At 51.9% G+C, this 21572-nt stretch overlaps 10 protein-coding genes across 10 annotated transcripts; 4 read left to right on the forward strand and 6 right to left on the reverse strand.

The window, feature by feature from the left end:
- Nucleotides 1-181: 181 nt before the first annotated feature.
- On the reverse strand, nucleotides 182-2868 carry EDD37DRAFT_59029 (uncharacterized protein). The gene is made up of 4 exons (XM_062814505.1): nucleotides 2585-2868; nucleotides 2456-2535; nucleotides 1574-2398; nucleotides 182-1525 (listed from the first exon to the last, which is right to left on the reverse strand). Exons 1-4 carry the CDS (start codon nucleotides 2687-2689, stop codon nucleotides 343-345), a joined length of 2193 nt encoding a protein of 730 aa, XP_062675450.1. The 5' UTR covers nucleotides 2690-2868; the 3' UTR covers nucleotides 182-342.
- Nucleotides 2869-3540: 672 nt separating this feature from the next.
- EDD37DRAFT_59196 (MFS transporter) lies at nucleotides 3541-5870 on the forward strand. Its single transcript, XM_062814526.1, has one exon. It carries the CDS (start codon nucleotides 3829-3831, stop codon nucleotides 5572-5574), a length of 1746 nt encoding a protein of 581 aa, XP_062675451.1. The 5' UTR covers nucleotides 3541-3828; the 3' UTR covers nucleotides 5575-5870.
- Nucleotides 5777-7780, reverse strand: EDD37DRAFT_59167 (alanine-glyoxylate transaminase). Its single transcript, XM_062814520.1, has one exon. It carries the CDS (start codon nucleotides 7558-7560, stop codon nucleotides 5980-5982), a length of 1581 nt encoding a protein of 526 aa, XP_062675452.1. The 5' UTR covers nucleotides 7561-7780; the 3' UTR covers nucleotides 5777-5979.
- Nucleotides 7655-8848, reverse strand: EDD37DRAFT_59224 (uncharacterized protein). Its single transcript, XM_062814530.1, has one exon. The coding sequence runs from the start codon at nucleotides 8676-8678 to the stop codon at nucleotides 8001-8003; it is 678 nt and encodes a 225-aa protein (XP_062675453.1). The 5' UTR covers nucleotides 8679-8848; the 3' UTR covers nucleotides 7655-8000.
- Nucleotides 8849-9550: 702 nt separating this feature from the next.
- On the forward strand, nucleotides 9551-11040 carry EDD37DRAFT_671388 (heterokaryon incompatibility protein-domain-containing protein; the record flags this gene model as incomplete). The annotated part of the gene is made up of 2 exons (XM_062819410.1): nucleotides 9551-10007; nucleotides 10163-11040. 2 exons carry the CDS (start codon nucleotides 9551-9553, stop codon nucleotides 11038-11040), a joined length of 1335 nt encoding a protein of 444 aa, XP_062675454.1.
- An 828-nt stretch (nucleotides 11041-11868) lies between these two features.
- On the forward strand, nucleotides 11869-14347 carry EDD37DRAFT_59238 (Alpha/Beta hydrolase protein). Its single transcript, XM_062814533.1, has one exon. It carries the CDS (start codon nucleotides 12292-12294, stop codon nucleotides 14239-14241), a length of 1950 nt encoding a protein of 649 aa, XP_062675455.1. The 5' UTR covers nucleotides 11869-12291; the 3' UTR covers nucleotides 14242-14347.
- Nucleotides 14348-14639: 292 nt separating this feature from the next.
- Nucleotides 14640-15672, forward strand: EDD37DRAFT_59253 (putative glutathione S-transferase). The gene has a single exon (XM_062814535.1). The coding sequence runs from the start codon at nucleotides 14757-14759 to the stop codon at nucleotides 15492-15494; it is 738 nt and encodes a 245-aa protein (XP_062675456.1). The 5' UTR covers nucleotides 14640-14756; the 3' UTR covers nucleotides 15495-15672.
- Nucleotides 15673-17415, reverse strand: EDD37DRAFT_59252 (DNA glycosylase). The gene has a single exon (XM_062814534.1). The coding sequence runs from the start codon at nucleotides 17156-17158 to the stop codon at nucleotides 15851-15853; it is 1308 nt and encodes a 435-aa protein (XP_062675457.1). The 5' UTR covers nucleotides 17159-17415; the 3' UTR covers nucleotides 15673-15850.
- Nucleotides 17416-17489: 74 nt separating this feature from the next.
- On the reverse strand, nucleotides 17490-19228 carry EDD37DRAFT_617384 (SURF4 family-domain-containing protein). Its single transcript, XM_062815724.1, has 4 exons — nucleotides 18738-19228; nucleotides 18545-18657; nucleotides 17997-18490; nucleotides 17490-17942 (listed from the first exon to the last, which is right to left on the reverse strand). The coding sequence occupies exons 1-4, from the start codon at nucleotides 18902-18904 to the stop codon at nucleotides 17805-17807; spliced, it is 912 nt and encodes a 303-aa protein (XP_062675458.1). The 5' UTR covers nucleotides 18905-19228; the 3' UTR covers nucleotides 17490-17804.
- A 604-nt stretch (nucleotides 19229-19832) lies between these two features.
- On the reverse strand, nucleotides 19833-21305 carry EDD37DRAFT_645325 (uncharacterized protein; the record flags this gene model as incomplete). The annotated part of the gene is made up of 1 exon (XM_062817621.1): nucleotides 19833-21305. The coding sequence occupies one exon, from the start codon at nucleotides 21303-21305 to the stop codon at nucleotides 19833-19835; it is 1473 nt and encodes a 490-aa protein (XP_062675459.1).
- Between the last annotated feature and the right edge of the window lie 267 nt (nucleotides 21306-21572).

The following is a 21572-nucleotide window of genomic DNA, read 5'->3' on the forward strand; positions in this document are numbered from 1 at the left end:
TTGCTTCGAATGCTGGCGCATCAGCAACCGCTGCTGCTGTTTCGAGTGCCACTGCTGGTGCAAGTTCTGGTGGTGGAGGCGGTGGAGGCGGCGGAGGCGGAGGCGGTGGTGGTTGTTGAATGCCCCGCCAGAGTAAGACAGACTTTGCCACAGTAGTATACGCCTGGAAACAAAGCTGTCTTCTAGATGAACCGGTCGATGAATTATTTGACTCGTTCAAGCAGTCACACTCACATTGCGTCAGAGCTGTGGTCTTTTCCGAGTAGATTCCTGATCCCGAAGCATCTGTCGATTGTCGTATGAGCTGTCCCGCTGAAGATGTGCTTCTTCTTCGTCAAGACTTTATGTCGGGAACGTCAGTGTATTCGTATTCATAAAGTTCCAGAACGAATTGTCATCAAAAGTTCCCTGAAATTGCGCTGCCATCTGCTGCGAACCCATTGAAACATCGAATACCGACCCAGTCCCTTGGCTGCCCAGCTCAAATGGATGGCTTGTCGTAAGATCGTGATATGCTAGATCAACGAGTGGTCGCAGTGGGGACTCATTCAAGGCATAGTTGGTATTGCCGGCTGGCTGTGCTGTTGTGTTCGCCTGCTGAAATGTAGAGAGCGAGGACCAATCCGCCATGTTCAGGAATTGAGGAGCACGATATTGTGCTTGTTGGTCCGCATTCTCAGAGGTTAGGGACGACCCTTGGAGGCTCTCCTGGTGTGGACTTTGTGTCACGGAAGACAGGTCTGACGATCTCGTGCCAGTAGTGAGACTTTCCGCATTCCCTGTCAGTATATGCTTATGCTTCAGCTCAGCTCGGCCGAGGAGATTCTGAATTACGTTTGCGCCAGGTCCTGCGATATTGTTGGTACCACGGATCTGGTTGAGCCTCCAAAGGGCTTCTCTGATACATCGAAATGCTTCCTCAACCAAATCTCCATGCTCTTCCGGAAAAGTGATCAACACGGCCAGCATAGAGATTGCCGGCTCAGCGCTCAGATATGTGAGTGTGAACAATTTGTGGTGATGCGGCTGGAGAAGAATGAAGAACCTTTGTTGAGCGCGGAGGGCTTCAATCCCGGCTCTCATTATTGCTTCACGGCTCTTAGGTATTGAGAAGAGGTATGTCCGGTGGATTAACAGGACGAAGAGCCATCCCCCTGAACACAGATACTCGCGTTGTGCAGGAAGCCAGGGGCATTCCAGGTCATAAGAGGTATCGGAAAATTCAGAACGGTAGATGGCCGGCATGCTGTCGATGTAGCCTATAGCCTGTTGGTGTAGGCGTTCAACTTTGCTGTAGTCACGAGGATATGGCCCTTCAGCCTCCAATGCTTTGACCTCATGTAGGTTTGATGTCAATCGAGACTCCAGGAAGCGTAAAGTGAATTCGTTTGGCTTTTCGTCGAGTGCTCGTGGCAATGGCGCTGTAGATCTTCGATTCGTGGGAATATCACAATCCGTTGGTGGGACTATGTTGCAGTCACTCAAAGTAATAGTAAAGCTCTTCCCTAAGACGATGCCCATCTCACTTAACCAACATCAGCTAAAGTCCTCAGATCCGCCTAGTTGTACTCACCTGTCCCATAGATACAGATTCATCATGGTTCGACGCCGCAACAATATCTGCCATAATTGCTCGCACACCTCCTCGGCATCGCTGGCGTCAACTTTGAAATCATCTCGATGGAGACCGATGTCTTGAGCATCCATTATGGTCTGTGCCAGGGCATGCCATGCTTCAGCAATGAAACCACAATTCTTCAACCAGGAAATCCGGAGGAATTCTGCTTGGATATAGGTCAGATTCATCGCGTTCTTACCCACCAGATTCAGCAGTTGCATAGTGTGGCAGCCCTGCAGGTCGTACTTTCCATCACGAGGAATGCCCCGCAGACAAGCAGAGTGTAGGCCTTGGCCAGCTTGGGCGGGTAAGAATTGGACAGCCAGACCGATGACCTGAAATAGCAAAGCAGGAAAAGTCAATTGGTCTGTGGGTATCTGATCTTGTGGCTCGAGTATGGAGGCGCTCTGATATCGATAATACTCCGTTAGCTGATCATCGAAGATGTTTCGGTCGACGATAGCAAATTGCCAATTCACTTCGGTGAAAAAGACTTGAACTAGGTGTTCGACACATGTTCGGCAGGGTAGTCGCTTGATGAGTGCTCGGTATGTTTCCGAGGACGCGTGGCTCAGTGAAACCGTGTTGGTCTTGCGGCGCGGCGTGTGAGTGTTTCCTGTCTCGAGATGTTCCAGCTTCTTGACGATTCCGAGAACATTGTGCGCATTGACATCGGAGTATCCAAAGCTAGAAAGATCGGGATTGTCTTGTTTTGGCGGGGAAGACTCTGGAGAGCTAGACCTTCCTTTGGGTTCGGAGTTCTCATCCTGCCAGGCCCGACTATGGGTGTCAGGATCCAGAGCGTCAATTCCACAGGAATAAGGTTGAAGAACTCACCCGGACTTGTCGTCTGTGTAGCGACAGCTATCTTGCTTGCCGCGGAGTACACAGGTCATGCATGGGCTTCCTCGATTACACTGATGATTCATCAGCTGAGCAGGTAAGAGGACGGCGACGGCTACTCACTCTTTGCTTGCTGTGACGACAATTAGTGCAGCTGAAGGCCACCCTGTTGCGCTTCTTGCGTATAGGCTCTCCCACCTCACCAGTGGTATGGGATTGAGGCTCCATGGTATCACCGCGGATATGTTTTGAATTTGTGTGCAATATTAAATTGATACAAGTATCGACCGGCGGCAGTTGGTCGGCGTAATGCAGTAAGCACTCTATCACTCGCACTTTCAAACCTCGCGGGAGTCGCAACGTGCAACATCAAAGGCTGGACTTCTTAGTTCTTACCGCCACAGCTTATTCAGCGAGGTGCTTAGGATCTGTGGGAGGCGATTGGCTCATTTCAAGCTCCTTCAGTCCGCTTGCTCGGCCATTTGTCATGGATGAACTGCTACCTCAGGTGGTGATTTAGCCTGAGAAGCGAATGAGATGAAGTATAACATTCTCCCGTCCTGGACACTACTGTTGCAGAATCACGGTCAAAGACCTACACGGGTGATATCCCAGGGGCCATCGATACGCATGTTCGTCTCTCCGCTTTTATCCTGGGCAGGACTGTCCGACATCAGTGTTTCTGCGTGGCACACAGACATTGAATGATCGACAGGGGTTGAAGCCCTACTAGAGAGTGAACATGGTGGTCCTTCCGAGAGCAGTCGCCAATACTTAAGTAATCGACGGGCGAATCCGGTCTTAATCTGGGCCAGGAGTTGTACGAGGATGCGAGAAGCATGAAAATGACGCAATGTTGACCAGACGATTTGCAACGCTTGAGACCTGCGGATAAAGCGGCTGTGGACTCTCCAGACTGATAACAGCCTCGTACAACTGTACAACGAACCCTAGCCTGGCGGTGGCCACTGACCAGCCCGTTGTAGCCATATCGGCCGCATCACCCGCACCAGCCGTCAGACTTCCAAAAGCTTGTACGGACTAAAGTTCGCAGTTTGGTGTCCAACTGTTATGTCCGTTGCATGATTCCTAAGAGAGAACAATGTTGCTGACTATACCATGCTATGTCCGCCGGGATCGAAAAGGCTTTACACAAAGTCTACAAAAGCTCAACAAAGAGTCAACAAAAACATGTACATCCAGAGACTTCTATATAATGACGTACCCGCCGTCATTGATGGCATACTAGTTTGACGATACCCCGGAAGTGAGTTACAGGCGAAAAATCATATTAGATCCAATTGTTTCAGTCCTGCTAGTCTGCATTATCAAAGCTTGTTGTCGCTTGGTGGCCATTCCTTTCGCACATGGAACATCCTGAGAACGCCAACACCATGGCCGACGTCGAGAAAGCCCAGGGTCACCACCAGTCAACCCTAGACCCAATCGACTACGCTTCATCCACCACCACCGCAGAATCAGAACTCCGGCTCGAAAAGGCCGAAACCGCCGCCGACAGGACATACATTCCCATCACAACCACAACATCTAATGGACGCACAGTCACCCGACCCACGATCACCAAAACCCGCACAGGAGCCTCCGTGAGCGATGGCTATGGTGTATATAATGTGGACAACGGCGACGAAGAGGACGAAGGAGACAATGCATTGGCCATGAAACGCACTCCGACGGATGCATATGAGGTCCGCTGGGATGGCAAGAACGATCCAATGTCACCACGCAATATGAGCCTGGCAAGAAAGTGGCTCATTACGGGCATTCTTTCGTTCTCTTCATTCCTGGTAACTTGCGCATCGTCAATCTACACAATCACCTATGATCAACTCATTGATCATTTCCACACATCACGGGAAGTCGCTACACTGGGTCTTTCCTCCTTTGTCATCGGTCTAGCACTGGGACCTATGTTTCTGGCTCCCTTATCCGAGTTCTACGGCCGAAGACCGATCTACATCATTTCGATGATCATGTTCACCATCTGGCTGATACCGGAAGCTGTTGCTCAAGGCATGGCGACCATGATTGTGGGTCGTTTTTTCGACGGGTTTGCAGGAAGTGCATTCCTCGCCGTCGCTGCCGGCTCCATCGTCGATCTCTTCGAACCCAGCCAAATCGCCTTTCCCATGATGATCTATACAGCCTCACCATTCCTGGGTCCGGCGGCGGGTCCAATTATTGGGGACTTCATCAACCAATTCGCATCGTGGCGCTGGACATTTTACACGCTACTCATCTGGTCGGGCATCCTAACCGCAGCAGTCATCTTCCTTGTCCCAGAGACGTTTCAGAAAGTTCTGCTCAAACAGAAAGCGGTCAAGAAGCGCAAAGACACAGGCAACGTGCGCTGGTGGGCGCCGATCGAGAAGAACGACGCGTCCGTACTGCATACGGTCCTGCACTCCTGCATCACGCCATGCAAACTGCTGATCCTGGAACCAATGTGTCTATTCCTATGCCTCTACTCTGCCATCCTACTAGGCATAGTCTACTTGTTCTTCGGCGCCTTCCCTCTGGTTTTCATCAACAATCACGGCTTCAGCCTGTACCAAGTCGGTCTGACGTTCTGCGGTCTAGGAGTGGGCATCATTATAGGCGCCATGACCAATCCCTACTGGAACAAGAACTTCGCCCGCATGGTCGCAAAGCTGGAAGCAGAGACGGGCCAAAAGGGGATCAAACCTCCGCCAGAGTTTCGCCTGCCTCCCGCCATGCTGGGCGCCATCTTGGTGCCCATCGGTCTCTTCTGGTTCGGCTGGACAACATACAAAAGTGTCCATTGGATCGTGCCCATAATCGGAAGTGGCTTCTTCGGCATGGGAGTCTTCCTCGCCTTTACTGGCGTTCTCACGTTCCTTGTGGATGCTTATGCCAAGGTCGCTGCCAGCGCAGTCGCGGCCAATGTTCTGGTCAGGCTCATTGCAGCAGCATCATTCCCCTTGTTCGGAACGCAGATGTATGAAAACTTGGGATACCAGTGGGCCTCCTCTCTGCTTGCTTTCCTGTCGCTGGCATGTCTACCAATGCCATTCCTGTTCTTCAAGTACGGCAAGAAGATCCGGGCGAGAAGCAACTTCACCAATGACGAATGAATGAGAGAGTCGTCTTTGATCTCATGATCCTTGCTTCGTTGTCGTGATTGGGTCATTGCGAAGGTCGTAATTAGCGCGTGAGATGTACTTCAATTAATCTGGAGCCTTGAGCGAGTGCTATTTTTCATATTCGAGGCAAGCGACACCATGAGCATGGAAACCTGTTGGGCATTGCAATGTCAAGATATTGTGGAACCGGGTACGGATTGAACTCATATATTCATTCTCGATGCGACGAAAACCTTCGAAGCATCATCCTCGTATAAAAACCACATATACTTTTTCTCTACGTCCTAATCATCCCATGCGCTGGCGGCGTCCGACATGCCGCCATATGCAATATGTATGCACCTAGACTCAGTCTCCTTCCACGTCAAATACAACCGTAATAGTATCCTTTGAGCTCTATTTCTTAGCCTTCTCGACCTCTGCGAGTCCCTGCTTCAGAGCATTTAGTGCCTTATCGATATCTCCTCTTGCCTCGTCCATGGAGCTCACGCCCATATGTCCGAACCGAATGTATCTTGCGGCAATCTCCTTGTGCAGACCACCGGCAAACACAACACCCTGCGCCATCAACTTGGGCAGAATCTCAGGAGGCGTCAGACCCTCGGGCAGGTAGATTGCAGTCATGGTGTTGGCAGCGTTGGCAGGATCCGTAGGTAATTGCTTGAGACCCATCTTAGTGAGTTCGGACTTGACGTACTTGCTGATCTTCTGGTGCTGAGCGAAGCGGGCTTCAAGAGGTTGAGATAGAAGCTGTTTCAGGGCAGTGTTGAGTGCTTGAACCAACTGCGTTGGTGGTGTTGCGAAGTAGGAAGGCTTCTTTGCCTCATAGTTCTGCATGATGGGAAGCCAGTTCTTGAAGCTGGCGTAGTAGCTTCCTGGTGGTGACTTCCGCGACTTGAACACGTTCATGGCCTTTTCTGACACCATCATGATGGACAGGCCGGGAGGGCAGCCAATGGCTTTCTGGGAGGCGGTCAGGGCCACGTCGATGCCCATGTTATCGAAGTGGAGCTCTTCTCCTCCAACGGAACAGACGCCGTCCACCACCAGTAGGGTGTCTGGGGACACCTTGCGAACGAGGTCGGACAGTGCTTGGATCTGCGACAGGACGCCGGTCGAGGTGTCTACATGTGTCACTGTGATAGCCTTGTATTTCTTCTCTTTCAGAGCGGCTTCGATTTCCGGGAGCTGTGGTCTGTCTCCAATGGGAGCTTTCAATTGCTTGGGCTTTGCGCCGTAGATGGAGAAGCACTCGGCGAAAGAGTCTGCGAAGTAGCCGGAATGTAGCACCAATACGTCCTCACCGGGCTCTACCAGGTTGGCGGCCGTGAGGTCCCAACCGAGAGTGCCGCTGCCGGCGATGATGAATGGTTGAGAGTTCGGGTTCTTGGTCTGGAAGAGATCGCGGAGCATAGTCAACGTCTCGCCGAAGACGTTGACGAAAGGCTGTCCAACATGCGATTGCGCATAGTGGCTCATGGACTGTGAGACTTCATCGCTGATCTCGATAGGTCCTGGGATCAGGAGGGTAGGATGGGGAGGTTGTGCAGACATTCTGGCGGCTGATGATGTCGATAGCTGTCTCTTTTGTGTTTGAGAAGGTGATCGTGAGAGTGGTCGTGTGTAGGGAAGATCGTCGGCGGAAGCAGGTACTGAGTCTCGCTCAATGGTATATGGAGTGTTTATGGGAGGGTAGGAGGACTGATGGTGGTCTTCCAGGTGTCTAGAGATGAGACTCAGACGAGTGGATGGTGATGACCGTGAGGGAGCCAGCTTGACGTGTGTGGGGGAGTTCAATGATTTTGTAAGGGTCCGTGAGAGATGCAGAGGTCGCCGGTGCAGGAGAGGTGCGGGGGAAACTCCGGGCGTAGAAACTGTGGAAACAGAGATCCAAAGATGCGATAACGGAGTAGTAGATGAAGAAGATGAAGATCTGGAACAGAAAGAAGGAAATCGAGCAATAGTCGACGACGCCATCACGTCCCAGGAAAGAGATTTCAATCTGCCTGCTCCACGCGTTTGGGGATGTGGGCTACAGTATTTCCTCGCAACAAGACCGTGTCAACAATAATGAAAAACTTTTTAGCAAATTTGATCTTTGGGGGGCCGAATGAGAAACGGGGGGCGTCGAGGTGGCACAAATAGGATGTGGGAGGCTCTGGGAAAGGCTGAATTGGGGGAAGAGGGCACGGACTTGTAAGCGACAGGAACAGAAGCCCGAATATGCATTTATTGGCCTGGACTGTTCCAATTCGCCTGGAAAAAGGTACAACCGACACAGACCCTGAGGTCCACACAGGCCCGGCTTAAGAACACCTTCTCGGACTGACTATTCGACGTCCACAAGACAGTTTTGATAATCATCATCGTTGTCATTACCAGTCATGTCGAGCATTGTCGTCCATTCTTCGTCCCAATCATTCTTCCTCGGATTCTTCCTCGGACTCTTCCTCGGGCTCAACTGGCTCCAGATTTCCATCAAACATCCATCCTCCATCTATGTACGCCTGGTACTCCATGTTGAGGTCTTCGATCCCCTGAGATTGCTCGTCTGGTACTGATTCTCCTTGCTCAATCGCTCCCTTGACCTCGTCTGGAAGGTGAGCTTTCAAGAACTTATTGAGGAAGATTTGCTCGTTCTCGGGGAGTCTGCTAGGTGGTAGGGTCTTGAGCCATTCTCCTTCCCTCATTTGCGTGCTTGGTACCGAGGCCTTGATGAGATCTTGCAGCTGGTACAGCCTGGCAGGTAGTAGCTTGCCGACATAGGCATCATTGAACTCTTGCATTTCTCTGGTGACTTGCTGCTGTGGAACTTCGATGTCGACATCTTTAGCGGTGTCGCGTTCATAGATTATCTGGCTGATTCCTCGAACGACTTCATCGGACAGGTCTTGTGCTTGGATCTGCTCAGGCCCCCAGAACTTCTCGATCAGGGCTGGTTGCTCGCTCTGGAACAACCGAAGGAACTCCTCTCTCTTCTGGTTGTCGCGATCTACGAAATGCACGAAGGCATTGTACATCGCCTCTCGCTCATTCGGTGGCAGAGCCACTTTGACTTGTCCTTGAGGTAGGGGAGCTTGCAATGGCTGGTCCATGGTAAGCGGTTGTTGGCGTCAGGTTTGCTTTGATTGCTGCAGGAAAAGAAGTGTGATGGTGTTTGTGGATGGAAAGAGGAAGATAAGAGAACAACAAAGCGGTTGGTGATGAGACATTGTCTTCAGAAGTGTCACTGTCCGTTTCCGCAGCGTTCTGTTGTTCTCATCGCCGCGGCGAAGAGCTGGTGGCATAAACGTTGCATCTGTCGTGCAGAACACATGGCTGAAGGGCGCGAGGCTGGGCCGAAAAGGGGTAAATTGTGCAGCATGTGCACGGCGCACGACAGCGAGAAGCTCGGTGATACATACCCATTGAACATCATGTCGTACGCCGTTGGGCTATGGTCTTTGTGAACCGGAAAACAGACCGGCTGTTTTTTGACAAGCAGTTGGGTCATGGGCGACCACCTGAGACAATGAGGCCTTCTAAAGCACCTGCCGTTGGCGCCCACCCTAACGGCATTCCGCTCATTTTGAAGCTATGTACCTCTGCTGCCTGCCTTTGCCATCCAGGGTACTCACTCTTTATCAAAGTTGATTTTCTGCAGCCCAACAATTGGGCAGTGTTGATGCCGTTTGAGCGTACGCCGGAGTAAGCGCACTCTGCAACCTCGTTGACCTCCTGTCTCCCTCCCTCTCGATCTACGCCCTACCCAGTGTTGACAACCTTGTCGTACGCCGTTGGGTATCGTCAATCTTGGAAGACAAACAAACAGGCTGTTATCGACAAGGCGTTGGAGCCTGGGCGCCCCCCTGAATCATGACTAAGCCATACTGGTCTTAGTGCACCTGAAACCACCTGCTCAGCCTCACGGTGTGAATGACTTCTTGAAGACATCGCGGTCAGAAGCCACTGCACACCAGGCACGACCATGTCTGTACACAGCATTGGTGCGTCAGAGCCTCGACCAACTGTAATGTCATTGTCAGAAACTCGCGTTGCATATCCAAAACTGCTTACCGGTTCTCAAACAAGACTTGTCCACATCCAGCACGGTTCCTCAAGCTCAAACTTCGTGGCATCGCTGGAAGTCGTCGATCTGGACATCGACACTCGAAGCTCTTACGATGCTTTGTCATACCATTGTGGAGACATGACAGCGGTATCGCAGGTACATCTACCCGACCTGGACATCTACCTGCCTATCGCCAGAAACTTGACAGATGCTCTCAATCGAGTCCTGAAGGACGGAATCCCCGGTCCGTTTTGGATTGATGCAATTAGCATCAATCAAATTGACATTGAGGAACGTAACCAGCAAGTTCGTCTGATGACTCGCATCTTCAGGGGTGCACGGCAGGTCTTCTCGTGGCTCGGTCCCGATGATGGTACTCTCCACAGAGCGATCCATTTAATAACCAAATGGGCGGATCCTTGCAATGACCCCAAAATGTCCATGGAAATGCTTTCCAACAACATCAAGCATCATGATTCCGATACTCCTGTCGAGTTTGTGGGACGACTGCTGAAGAAACTACTCAAGAGAAGAGGGCGATCTTGAAAGCCTTCTATGGCCGCCCTTATTTCAGAAGAGCGTGGGTCGTCCAGGAGATTATCGTTGCGCGAGAAATACACGTTCTTTGTGGTGCCTTACCTTCGTTCGACTTTGAAGTCGTGTTTGCTGCGGCGTGGTGGCTATCGTATATTGCTTTACGGCAATTGCTTGAACATAGTGTCGAGTTTACAAGACTCGGTGCCGGGAGAGTTCTCTATCTCCGCGCCTTGCGTCAACAATTTCAAGAAAAGGGAGCTGCGTCCCAGGCGTTCTTCGACACCGCATGGTTCAGCGAGAGCTCCGATCCGCGAGACAAGTTCTTTGCAACTCAAGGCATCTTCGATATGTCGAACGCCATTAAACACCATTTCGAGGTGGACTACAGGCGCCCCTCCTGGTTTGTATGCGGAGAAGCTATTCGAGGCATAATAAAAGCCTCCAGATCCTTATACGTGCTCAGCATCACGAAAATCTTCTTCCCTCCAGACCCTTCCTTTCCGTCTTGGGTGCCCCGGTTCGATGGCAAAGCAGACGATTTCGCTTCCCATCCCGAGCGTGAAGCTTGGACACCTGATCTGAGCAAAATTTCTGGCAGACCACATGCTTCGCCTGGGACAGAGCCCTGTCTGAGGGAGACCGGCCAGCATCGCGTCCTCTCCCTCCTCGGCATAAAACACCAGTTCAAAATTGCCAAAGTGATACCCTTTGCCCCGCAGGCTTCGCCCAGGCTCGTACCGACCCTTTCCGAATGTGGAAGTGGCTTGGGTGGCCCGCAGCACGCATATTCGCGAGACTGTGCCGTCTTCCTCACTCGACGACCGACAAGCGTGGAATTGCGGACGCTTTCGCAACATGCACCACGATGAAGTACCGCTGCACGAGGTTTCTCAATCGGTACTCCCGCGATGGCAGAATTATCCTTGCCGACTTCCGCGCGTATTTACAAGCATATTTGGATTTCATCTCGACTGATGCTGACGCGACGATTGCCTCGCGCCAACTCGTCGAGGCCTTACGAGGCGATCTCGAGGAGTTGAACCGAGCTGAGAAGGAGGCTGCAGCTTGTCTTGACCGCAGCCCAGTTTTGCAACAACTTCCAAGGGGTGATATGATGAGGTACTTGTACGCCATGGCGCTGACTTGCAACAACAAGAGCCTTTTCATAACCCGGGACTCGAAGATAGGGGTTGGGCCCGCGGAAACGAAAGAAGGAGACGAAATCGTGGTGTTCTATGGCGCGGCGACTCCATTCGTGATAAGACGAGTTTAGCCGAGCGAGCAATGGCAGTTGATAGGAAGCGCTCCTTGGGTTCAAGGACTGATGGATGGAGAAGCTATGAAAGGTGAGTTGAAAGAACAAGAATGGTTTGACTTGGTATGAAGAAGGCGCCATGTCCTGGTTTGTCCCTAGCAAATCGCTGTCTGCATATCTTCCACGAGTCTACCTTTGAGAAGCCTCCAGCGGCACCTGACAATCTGTCATATTGTCGTGAGATGGGACGAACCAAGTGGAGTGTTCGCAGTCATCGTCATGAATATGGGCAAGGCAGTGCTCATGCCTTTTGAACGCATGCCAGACTAAGCTCACTTTACCACCGTCGATGACCTCCGGTTACCTCTCTCGATCTATGCTCTATCTAAGTTTGTCCATGGCGGTCGCGTCGCTCTCAAGGCTTGATCTCCTGGCCATTTCAGCCTTGTCGTCTGCCCGGCAGAATATTCCTCCGGCGGCGAATCCCGAAGGACACGCAATACGAGGAGCGAACTCCAGCATCCGAAGCCAACGTCCTCCTACCCTGCAGTATGCAGACCATAGATCTGCTATTGGTTTAAAACCTAGGACCGAGGTGCAGGGTCGACATAACCGGATTGTGTTTGCATATCTTTGGGCTCCTTCAACATGGTTTACGATTACAATGGTGGTAAGCCTGATTGAACTAGTATGCGAACGGCAGCTTGGGACCTCCAACCTGCAGCTGTGACCTCCAATCTTACATTCTTAATGATCATGAGCGTAGAGTTCAATGCCAGGAATTAGAGCAACTCTGTTCGACCACCATTCACTCTAGGTGAAGCAAGTGTTACGACGTTGCTGTAAAGCATTTGCCAGAACCAAGATGGCGTCCACTGCTTCCTCATCTACCCCGACGAGGACGACATATACTGGTCCAACTCATACATACACTCACCCTCAGCTTGGATCATTGACGGGCCGTCTGGTAAGCAGCAAGCATTTCAAAGAGTCAACGACCGTCCAGTTCTGCTCGATCCCATTTGCCTCAGTGCCCAAACGCTTCGCCCCTTGCGAGCCATTGACCACCATCCCATCCGATTTTGATGGCCGACCACATCGCAACTTTACCCAGTTCGGAGCAGCATGTCCTCAAATTGGCGGGACGACCGCACGTTGGTTTGAAGCATATGGCGGCAAATTGGACGATGACCATGGCATTGAGTTCAACGAATTCACCTGTTTGACCATGACCATTTCTGTACCGGAGCCACACCTCGCCGCATTAGCCAACGGCGACAATCCGCCATCTCTTCCAATACTTCTGTACCTCTACGGCGGCGGGGCACAAGAAGGCGTCGGACACGTGGATGGTCTCCATTCAAACGCACCCCTGGCCGCATACGCAGCCTCCATCTCCCTACCGGTCATCACCATCAACATCGGCTACCGTCTGAACTGGCTGGGCAGCCTAGCCTGTCAGGACATACTGGAAGAGTACCCTGCCGACCCTGGGACATCTCCTCATGGTCCGTTCAACCATTACATCCAGGACCAGCGCACAGCCTTCTCCTGGATACAAAAGTTCATCGGCGGCTTCGGCGGAGATGCATCGAATATCACAGCGTTTGGCGAGTCGGCGGGAAGTATGCTGCTAGTGTACCATATCTGCGGATCCACAGAGCCTCTTTTCAAAAGAGCCATTCTCCTGTCCGGAGTCGTCATGGGCCATATGTCTCTTCAAGAGAAAGAGGCCGAGTACCAGGGTCTCTTGAAACAATTCAAGATTACAGGCGCGACTGCGAGCGAAAGACTGGAAAAACTCAGACAAATCCCTGCTGAAGCACTCGTGCAATATCCCGGCGCGCATATATTGCTCGTCGCCGAAGATGCTCCAGGTGTAAAGATCCCCCAGCCTCTCTTCGCACGAGGCCCGGTCACATACACAAGCCAGATGTCTCTCATCCAATCCTGCGAGTGGCTCGAGGACATCATCCTCGGCGACGATTTCTTAGAGGGGTATGCCTTGAGGGAATCTCTTCGAGCAGTACCTGCCGCAGGGTTTGTTGGAGTAGTCAAAGCATCACTTCCCGAACCGCAAGCTGTTGGACTGCTCGAAGCATACGACATACCTACTACGGTCGAAGCAGCCTGGGAGATGGACCCGAACCTCTTCTTCGGCAATCTCACGTATGTGATCGGAGACATCATGTTCTCAGCCCCATATGACATGCTATGCAACATGCTCGGACAGCATGATAGCGGCAAGCAGAGAAAAATCTACCGCTACGCCTTCGGCCTGTCAAACCCATTCCCAGGGTCTGACCACAGTTTCGTTACAGGTCACCATTTCGTGGAGATCTTATTCATCTTCCTCACCTTACTCGACCGGTACCCCAAGCACCGGGACAACTGGCTGGCGAAGCAAGCGTGCGAAACGGCAAGGCGTTGGATCACATTCGCTCATGGCAAGCAGCCGTGGGATGAGTACTTGGTTGACGAAGACGAGACGCAAGCAAAGATCGCTGTCTGTGACGACCTCCAGGGATGGACCGTCAAGACTGTCGCCCAGGATGAAGAGGAGAGCAAGTCTTACCCTTGGGGACCCCGACGGTATGCGGGCTGGAGAGCATATCACGCAGCGTTGGAATCGCTGAGAGAGCCTGGAGTGAGTCAAGATGTGTGGGAGATGAAGGTTCATGGTGCGAGGATGCAGATTTTCATGTATGCCTTGATGCAGGGTAGAGTGCAGCAACAAGCTCCGGAGGCCTCGGATGCCGAAACCAAACGAGACATTGCAGTCGGAGAGCAGCTCAGCAGTACGTTGACGGATTAAATTGTACGAAAGACGACAACGTCGGGTTTGACACACCAAAGTGGTTTGCCTTTGAGCACAATTCCCTTTTATGAGCAACGAATATCGAGGTTTAATACTCTCCAAACGCATTCATAAGTTCATCCTGCTTATCTATATGCCGAGGTCGGTCGTCGATCTGAGACCACTGCTCCGCATTTGTGACGTCGATTGAAAGTGCAATCTGAGTACTGGCGTGAAACTTTGTTCCTTCTGACTCCGTAATTGTCGACGTCGACGCTCGCTATGGTCTGGATGGTACATAAGGTAGGTTCAACCTCGAAGGAAGTAGACACCGCTCCTTGCTCCTTGAAAAGCAAACATACCATACCTCCCAACAATACCAGCATCGTTCCTTGAGCCCCTTCGCTTGCCAGCTTCATTGAACAGCCCTTCAATCACTTCCAGGACACCTGCTATACTGTACCAAGCGTTCCTTCACTACAAGATAAAGATCAATCCCAACCCGTGACCAGCCATCTACTCTTTGAGCAACCATGGCCCCAACAGTCCACCACCTCCAAGTCTCCCAATCCGAACGCATAGTCTGGCTCCTCGAAGAACTCAGCGTCCCTTACACCCTCAAACTCCACCAGCGCTCACCCCTCCTATCCCCTCCAGCCCTCGCAGCACTCACACCCGCCAAATCCGCCCCCGTCCTCACCGACACCCATCAAGGCCGGGAATTCACCATATCTGAGTCCGGTGCCATAGCAGAGTACATCATCACTATCTACGGCGACAACCGTCTGACCCTGCCCGCCTCTGCCCCCAATTACCCGGAATACCTGTTCTGGCTACACTTCGCCAACGGCACGCTTCAACCAACACTGGGTCGCAAAATGATCGCCCGCCTATCGAACCCTGGCTTGGACTCTCCGTATCAACATGCCGCCGACGCCGCGATCGCTAAATGTCTGGGTGCCGTGGAGGCCAGACTCTCTGAAACGAAAGCGTGGTTGGCCGGCGACGAGTTCACGGCCGCGGATATCATGAGCGTATGGTGTTTTACTACGATGCGGAATTTCGTGCCTGTTGATTTGAGTCCGTATCCGGCGCTGTTGGAGTACTTGCAGCGCGTGGGGAAGAGGGAAGTGTATCGGAAGGCGATGAGTAAGGGGGATCCGGGGATGGATATCGATCGGGCGTTGAGTGCGGAGGGTCCTGAGATGTTTCCGGCATTGGCGGATATGGAGAGGCAGATGGGCGTTGGGAAGGTCAAGGCAAAGGCTTAAGTCACAAGATGGTACCCTCGGGAGAAGACGACTTACACGAAGTGTCTGGTGTGAATGTGCTCAGCAAGTACATAATGAACTTTCCCTTTCGCTACGTGAGAATGCTCGGTTCTAAAAACGCCCCTTACCATGATCTCGGAGGCAAGAATGAGCCCCGGAAGGACATTCAAACCTGGTCCTTTCGACGTAGTCGAGCACTCCCTACGACCTTTTTGACTGTTGAAGTCTGGCCTAGATGCTGTACGCCTTGCCAGCAACGCCGTATGGACCTCCACCCCGTCAAACTGGCGGGTACCTCTTTCCACATACTCGCTCACCATTCTCTGTTCTTCCTGCTCACGAAGGTCTGGTCCATCTCACTTTGGCCCAAACACCGCATCGAGCAGATACGTAGCAGCCACATCCCTCCCCGGACTCTCCAGCATCCTATAGACCCTATTTCCCGAGCGATTGCCCAACCAATTTCCTCTGTCGTGCGGTACCTCACCATCACTATTCCGTCGCTTTCTGCTCCTCTTATCCCCAACCGTCATACCCCTTGTCCACTGCCCCGCCGTCTCGATCCTTATGTCCTCTGGACTCCCGGCGCTAGGCTTCCACCGCTTATCCTCCTGCGTAAGAACGTACCATACACACAAAGGGTCATGCAGAGCCAGTGCCGCACCTTCGCCCTCATGCCCATGATGTAACCGTTCCATCTTGTCGAGCATAGGTGTCATAAACGCCGTCATCCACTCCGCCAACGGACTGCCCTGGACGGCCAGGCTCGATGCATGAGCATTAAAGTCCCCGCGGCTAAGCATATGGTGTTCCGTGATGTCAAGGGACATGAGCGTCAATTTGAGCTGTTTTGACAGTTGGGGAGGGTACGTAGCCATATGTACGGAGCGCCCGCCTTCCGTTGGGATCGGCATCGTTGACGACGGAATCGGCGAGGATAGAGCGTACACACGCGCTGCGGCGTATGGATCGGCGTAGACATTGAATTCCGCTACGGGCGTGACATTGCCGATGCCATCGACCGTACCGCCCATGGTGACGACCTCCTTGCAGCGTAGGAACGTCTCTGGGTCCTCGGCCGCAGCTAGGGCGAAGTTCGTCAGGGGTCCAATGGCGATGAGCGTGATAGTGTCTGGCTCGTTCTCTCGTAGGAGCCGCAAAATCTCCTTGTGCGCGGGCACGAGGCTGGGCGTGAACGATTGCGTGGGCACATCCTCGATATTGGTCTGCGCTTTGGCTTTCTTGGTCAGATCGTCTTCGGGCGGCGGCTCTTCGAATAGGTGTCTCCAGTTCTCTTCGGGCGAGAAGTGAGGGTGAGTAGTGTGCGTTCCGGCCAGACCGTCGATACCGTGGAAGTAGTCGGCGCTCTCGATCGTGTCTTGTAGGGGCTCGTCGGCGCCAATCGCCACGAGGGGCTTGTACTTGGTTATACCCTCGAAGCCGAGTGTTTGACCCTGTTCTTCTCGCCATTTCAGTTCTTTCTCCAGGATGTGGAAGATGGCGACCACGTTGCGTAGACAGCTTCGAACATCGACGTTGCCGAAGGTCAAGGAAACAAGTACGACCTCCAGATCTTCGGCTTTGGCTGCAAAGGCCAGTAGCATTGCCAGGACATCGTCGACGCCAGGATCGGTGTCAATTATGATACGATTCTTGGGGGCCATTTCGTGTGCTTGTGCAATGGACGACAACGTGAGAATGAGTTGCTCGGGTATCGTTTGCAGTCTTCCAGAGAAGCTTGTCAAGATGTCCAGGAAGTTAGTAACTCAGACTACTAGTAACACGAGATCAGTGCCGAAGAAGCAAACAAAAGTCTGCCTGTTGAACGTTTGACAATGTCACCTTGAACAAAGAATGTGTTACGGAATCACTACCAGGTAACTAACGGGAGTGGACCGGTGATCTTCATATCCGGGCGGGCGACTCCGATCTCACTTCTCTATGTAGACACATATCAACAAGGCGGTATTGTGCGGAATATTGAACTGCTCAGAATAGCTTCAAGTGGTGTCACTTCTTCTCTATTTGTCCCTAATCTGTTTGTACACAAAACTGGACAACTGGAACAGTTTTCTCTCAAAAAAGGCGCTCAATTCCCATGAACGCTCATTTTATGCAAATAGTAACATCCATACCGCAAGCTTTTTGATTCTCAACGTCCATACTTCCCCTGGCAATGTTCAGCAGACAAGTCTCCCATCCAGATGTCTGGCTTTAATGCTCGTATTCTGCGTGATGTCGTACGCATCATTATATGCTCGCGAGTAATTTTCCCTGCCGCCATACCCCCCCTGCAAGAAATGAAGTCTCCTAGTATACCTTCTTTTTCTCATCCACGCTCAACTGACCCGGTCCCATGTTCACCAATAGCAACAGGCCACCCATGATCGAGAGGATCTGGAAGAAATCGTACTTGGCAAAGTCCTTGTGGGGATGATTCTTATGCAGCTGATATCCACGTTAGCAATTGGATCGTAAAGACCGGAGTGTTGTTTTGCTTACCGTCCAGAAATTGTTGACCAAGACGTTGAAGATGCTCAGGAGAAGCACCAGAATGATGGCACTGAGCTTGGCCTTGAAACCAACAACCACCATGACACAAGCCACGAATCCGATGAGACTGACAAGGATTCTCCAGACGCTCCATTCACCAGCAAACACGAAGCCGATGAAGAGGAAGATGAGCAGCACTCTTCCTCCAAGCTGGATGTACATCTTCTTGTCCTTTTCGTCGATCGAGGGCAGTCCAGCAAAGACTCTGGTCTTCTTGACAAAGCCGTCTCCAAGCACCATGAGCAGGCCACCAATAACCGACAAGTTTCGGAGGAAGAAGTTGAGGTCGAAGATGAGGCCATAACCGAGAGCTTGAACCACCACGACCGACAGAAGGCCACCGACTGCGTATTCTCCGTAACGGCGGATGATGACAAGGGTAGAGCAGACCGACATGACCACAACGTTGAATATCAGGAACAGATGTGTGATACCCCAGGGAACTATTCATCATGTGAGCACGTGTCCCATCTGACTCCGCTTGCTTTTCCACTCACTGTGTCTGAAGTCGCTCAGGTAGGTAAGTTGATCGTTCCACTGCGTGATGATTCTGATGGCATCTTCGATGAACGTGACGACGATGAGGAATCGTCCGATTGCAGGAAGGTACCTGTGTAGAACTCGAGTCAATCCCGTCTGTTGAAAGCCTCATACAAGCTCCTTTGGGCTTCGGACTCGAGGTGTACTCACGGTTTCAGAGGCTCGCCCAGCGTGTTTAGCCAGTCCTCGATCTTGCTGGTTTGTTCTCTTATTTGATCCAGGGGGCTTGGGTCGCTGGTAGCATCGTTACTGCGTTGAGACGCGAACTGGTTGTTCAGCCCCAGATTATAGCCTGCAGTCCCTCTTATTTGCGCCATGATGACCACTTCGTGTTGTGGAGGATGAGTAGGGGTCGGTTCGGTCCGTCGAAAAGAGTCCTGTTGCTTTGGATGAGGGAAGAGGAGAAGAGATGTGTTGATTAAGAGGAAAGAGAAGCAAAACAGAGAGAGATTGTGTGGGTCGAGACTTTGGTTGTTGAATGCTGTCAAATGTCTACAAGTGTGAGATTACTGCAGCGTATATGTGTACTCTCCCAGTCGTGACTCGTGAGTGGCATGAACAAATCTCACAATAATAAGTACGGCTTTAAGTGGGCGGGCGCGCATTTCACTTTTCGGCTGCGGGAGGACCTGAGGAGGACACTGGCACTGGCTCTCTCACTGTGGCACGGGTCATTTCTATTTTCTTAACACGCTGGCCGTACCGGAGTATTAGCTAAAGGTCAAGCCTCCAATCAAATGTGCTTCTCCCCTGAAATCGCGCCCCTTTTCCACCCTCTACAGCCACTTTCCGCCCTCAGATGCCAAAACTACCACCAAGCAAACTACCACCCAAGCACCACAAGGATTGTGTCAATGTCATCACAATGTAACTTGCACAGTGAGAGTGCAGGAATAGCTACGTTAGGTAAAAGATATGGTGAAATGGTGTTTTGCATTTTCTTTCTGAGATCATTCCTGTCCGGGAAAGAACTGCTCTATCAGTCTGGTTCAACGCTCTGGAAAATCCCCCTCAGACTGTCTCCTGGATTTTTGTGCTTGCATGAAACCTGAAATATGCTGTGATACTTAGACAAAGACCTGATCATGGATCTTCAATGATCGGTCGTGCGTGAACAGAAAAAGATGCACCATGCCTGGACTGACAACCTGAAAAGAAATGCAAAAGTGAGGGCCAATTGTCCGCCGCCCCTAAACCAGAATCGCTGGCTGGTCGACAGATGCTGTAATGCTTCGTGCTAGTCCGTTAAGCTTCCCATTCAGCGTCTTTGAAAGAAGAATCTGGCAACGCCTCAATGGACTGGAATCGATTGACATACTCCTTTCGTGGTTGAACGTTCTTCTGACTTGCGCCATTTACTGTGACGGAGTTGTGAGTCGAGGTCGCTGGTCGTGTAACCGAGGAACTCGCTTCGCTGCTGGTCTCATTGTCCTTTTTGCCCTTCTTCTTACCCTTCTTAGATGTCACAGACTCCCATCTCTCCTCTCCGGTGAGCTCACTTGCCCATTTGTCCTGCTCTTCATCGTTAACTTCATCAGCCCAGCTTGGCTGAGTTCCCAATGTGGGTCGTGAAACCTTCTCACGATTCGAAGCGCCCAGGGCCGCCGTCTTGTTGTCACCTTCCTGTTGTTTCACCTCGTTGACGTTGGCAGTCGCCGGCACCGAGTTGGTCACGTCGGACAGTGGCTGAGAGTTTACTGCCCCACTGACATCGACTGACGTAACATCTTCCTTATCAAAGGTGTCCAACAAGGGGGCGACCGCAGTGTGCGATTCTTTCTTCTTCAATTCCTCGGAGGCTGGCTTTCCTTGCTGCCAAGCGTTCGGCTTGGATGTGAACGAATTCGCTTTGGTCTGATTTGAGGTCCCTTCCGCCATTCGTGCGGCTCGAAGTTGAGCCTGTTTCTTGGCATCATGCTGGCGGTCTGCGTCTTCCCTCAGCGCTTTCTGCTCGGCTTGTTTCGCTTGTCGCTGTCGCTGTTTCTTGGTCATGACAGGTTCGAACGCCTTGGCGACTGATTTGGGAACATTCTTTTTGATGGTCTCCGTCAGATCGGTCAGTCGAAGAGTGGTAGGTTTCGCAGCTGGTGCTTCCAACATGTCTGAGACATCCCCGGCTCTCGAAGTAGGAGCGGTCGAGACTGGGCCGGACGCAGGAGAACCAGCTGGTGATAGGTCGTCATCTGCATCACGACCAGTGGTGGAGGAAGTCTCGGTAGAGATACCAGAAGTCTCAACGCCATTCTGTTGAGACTCTGTGCCTTTTCGAGCTGCGCGACGGTCCTTCTTTGTCGGTCCTTGTGATTTGGATGACTCCAACTTTGTGCCTGCCTGGGCTTTGGCGAGTTGTTGAGCGAATTGTTTGTTACTCAATTCTTGCTTTTCATCTCGTGGCAAGCTTACTTCCTTGCCAGTTGTAGTCTGAATGACGACGTTTTTATCGATTGGCGCGGACACCAGCTTTCTCTTCTTATTGGATTGGCCCTCTGTAGCACTTGTTGGAGTGGAGGTACCACTACCAGTGGCATCGAGTCGCCCGGCGTGTGTCCGCTTGGTTTTCTGTTTCTTAGCCACCCCTTTGTCAGAGGTCGCCGGTTCTGGTCTCACACTCACACGTGTAACTGGGGTGAGTTTGTTGAACAGATCAGGGTTATAATATCTGGTAAGGGCTGCAGTGACCGCAAGCAAGGCGACCCAAGAGGCGGCGGTCGACCACATCTTGGATGACGATGCCGGTCCTAGAGAATAGGCAGTCCTCGACAAGCGAAGCAGATATTGAGTGTAATTCTTTTGTACCAAACGAAGAGAGTATGTTCAGAGTGCGCAGTTCGCTTCGCTGAGATTGTGCACAAAGTAGACGGCCGCAGCCAAGCAAGGGATGGCCTTGTCGAGTGACGAGCCAAGCAGCTTGTCAGGTCTCAGAGTCTAGGCGTTCCTTGGAAGGGATACAGGGTGCAGGATCTTAGGGAGAGGTTGCTGGGGGAT

Source organism: Exophiala viscosa (genome assembly GCF_022695815.1).
Source record: "Exophiala viscosa unplaced genomic scaffold EDD37scaffold_1, whole genome shotgun sequence".
Taxonomy (NCBI): domain Eukaryota; kingdom Fungi; phylum Ascomycota; class Eurotiomycetes; order Chaetothyriales; family Herpotrichiellaceae; genus Exophiala; species Exophiala viscosa.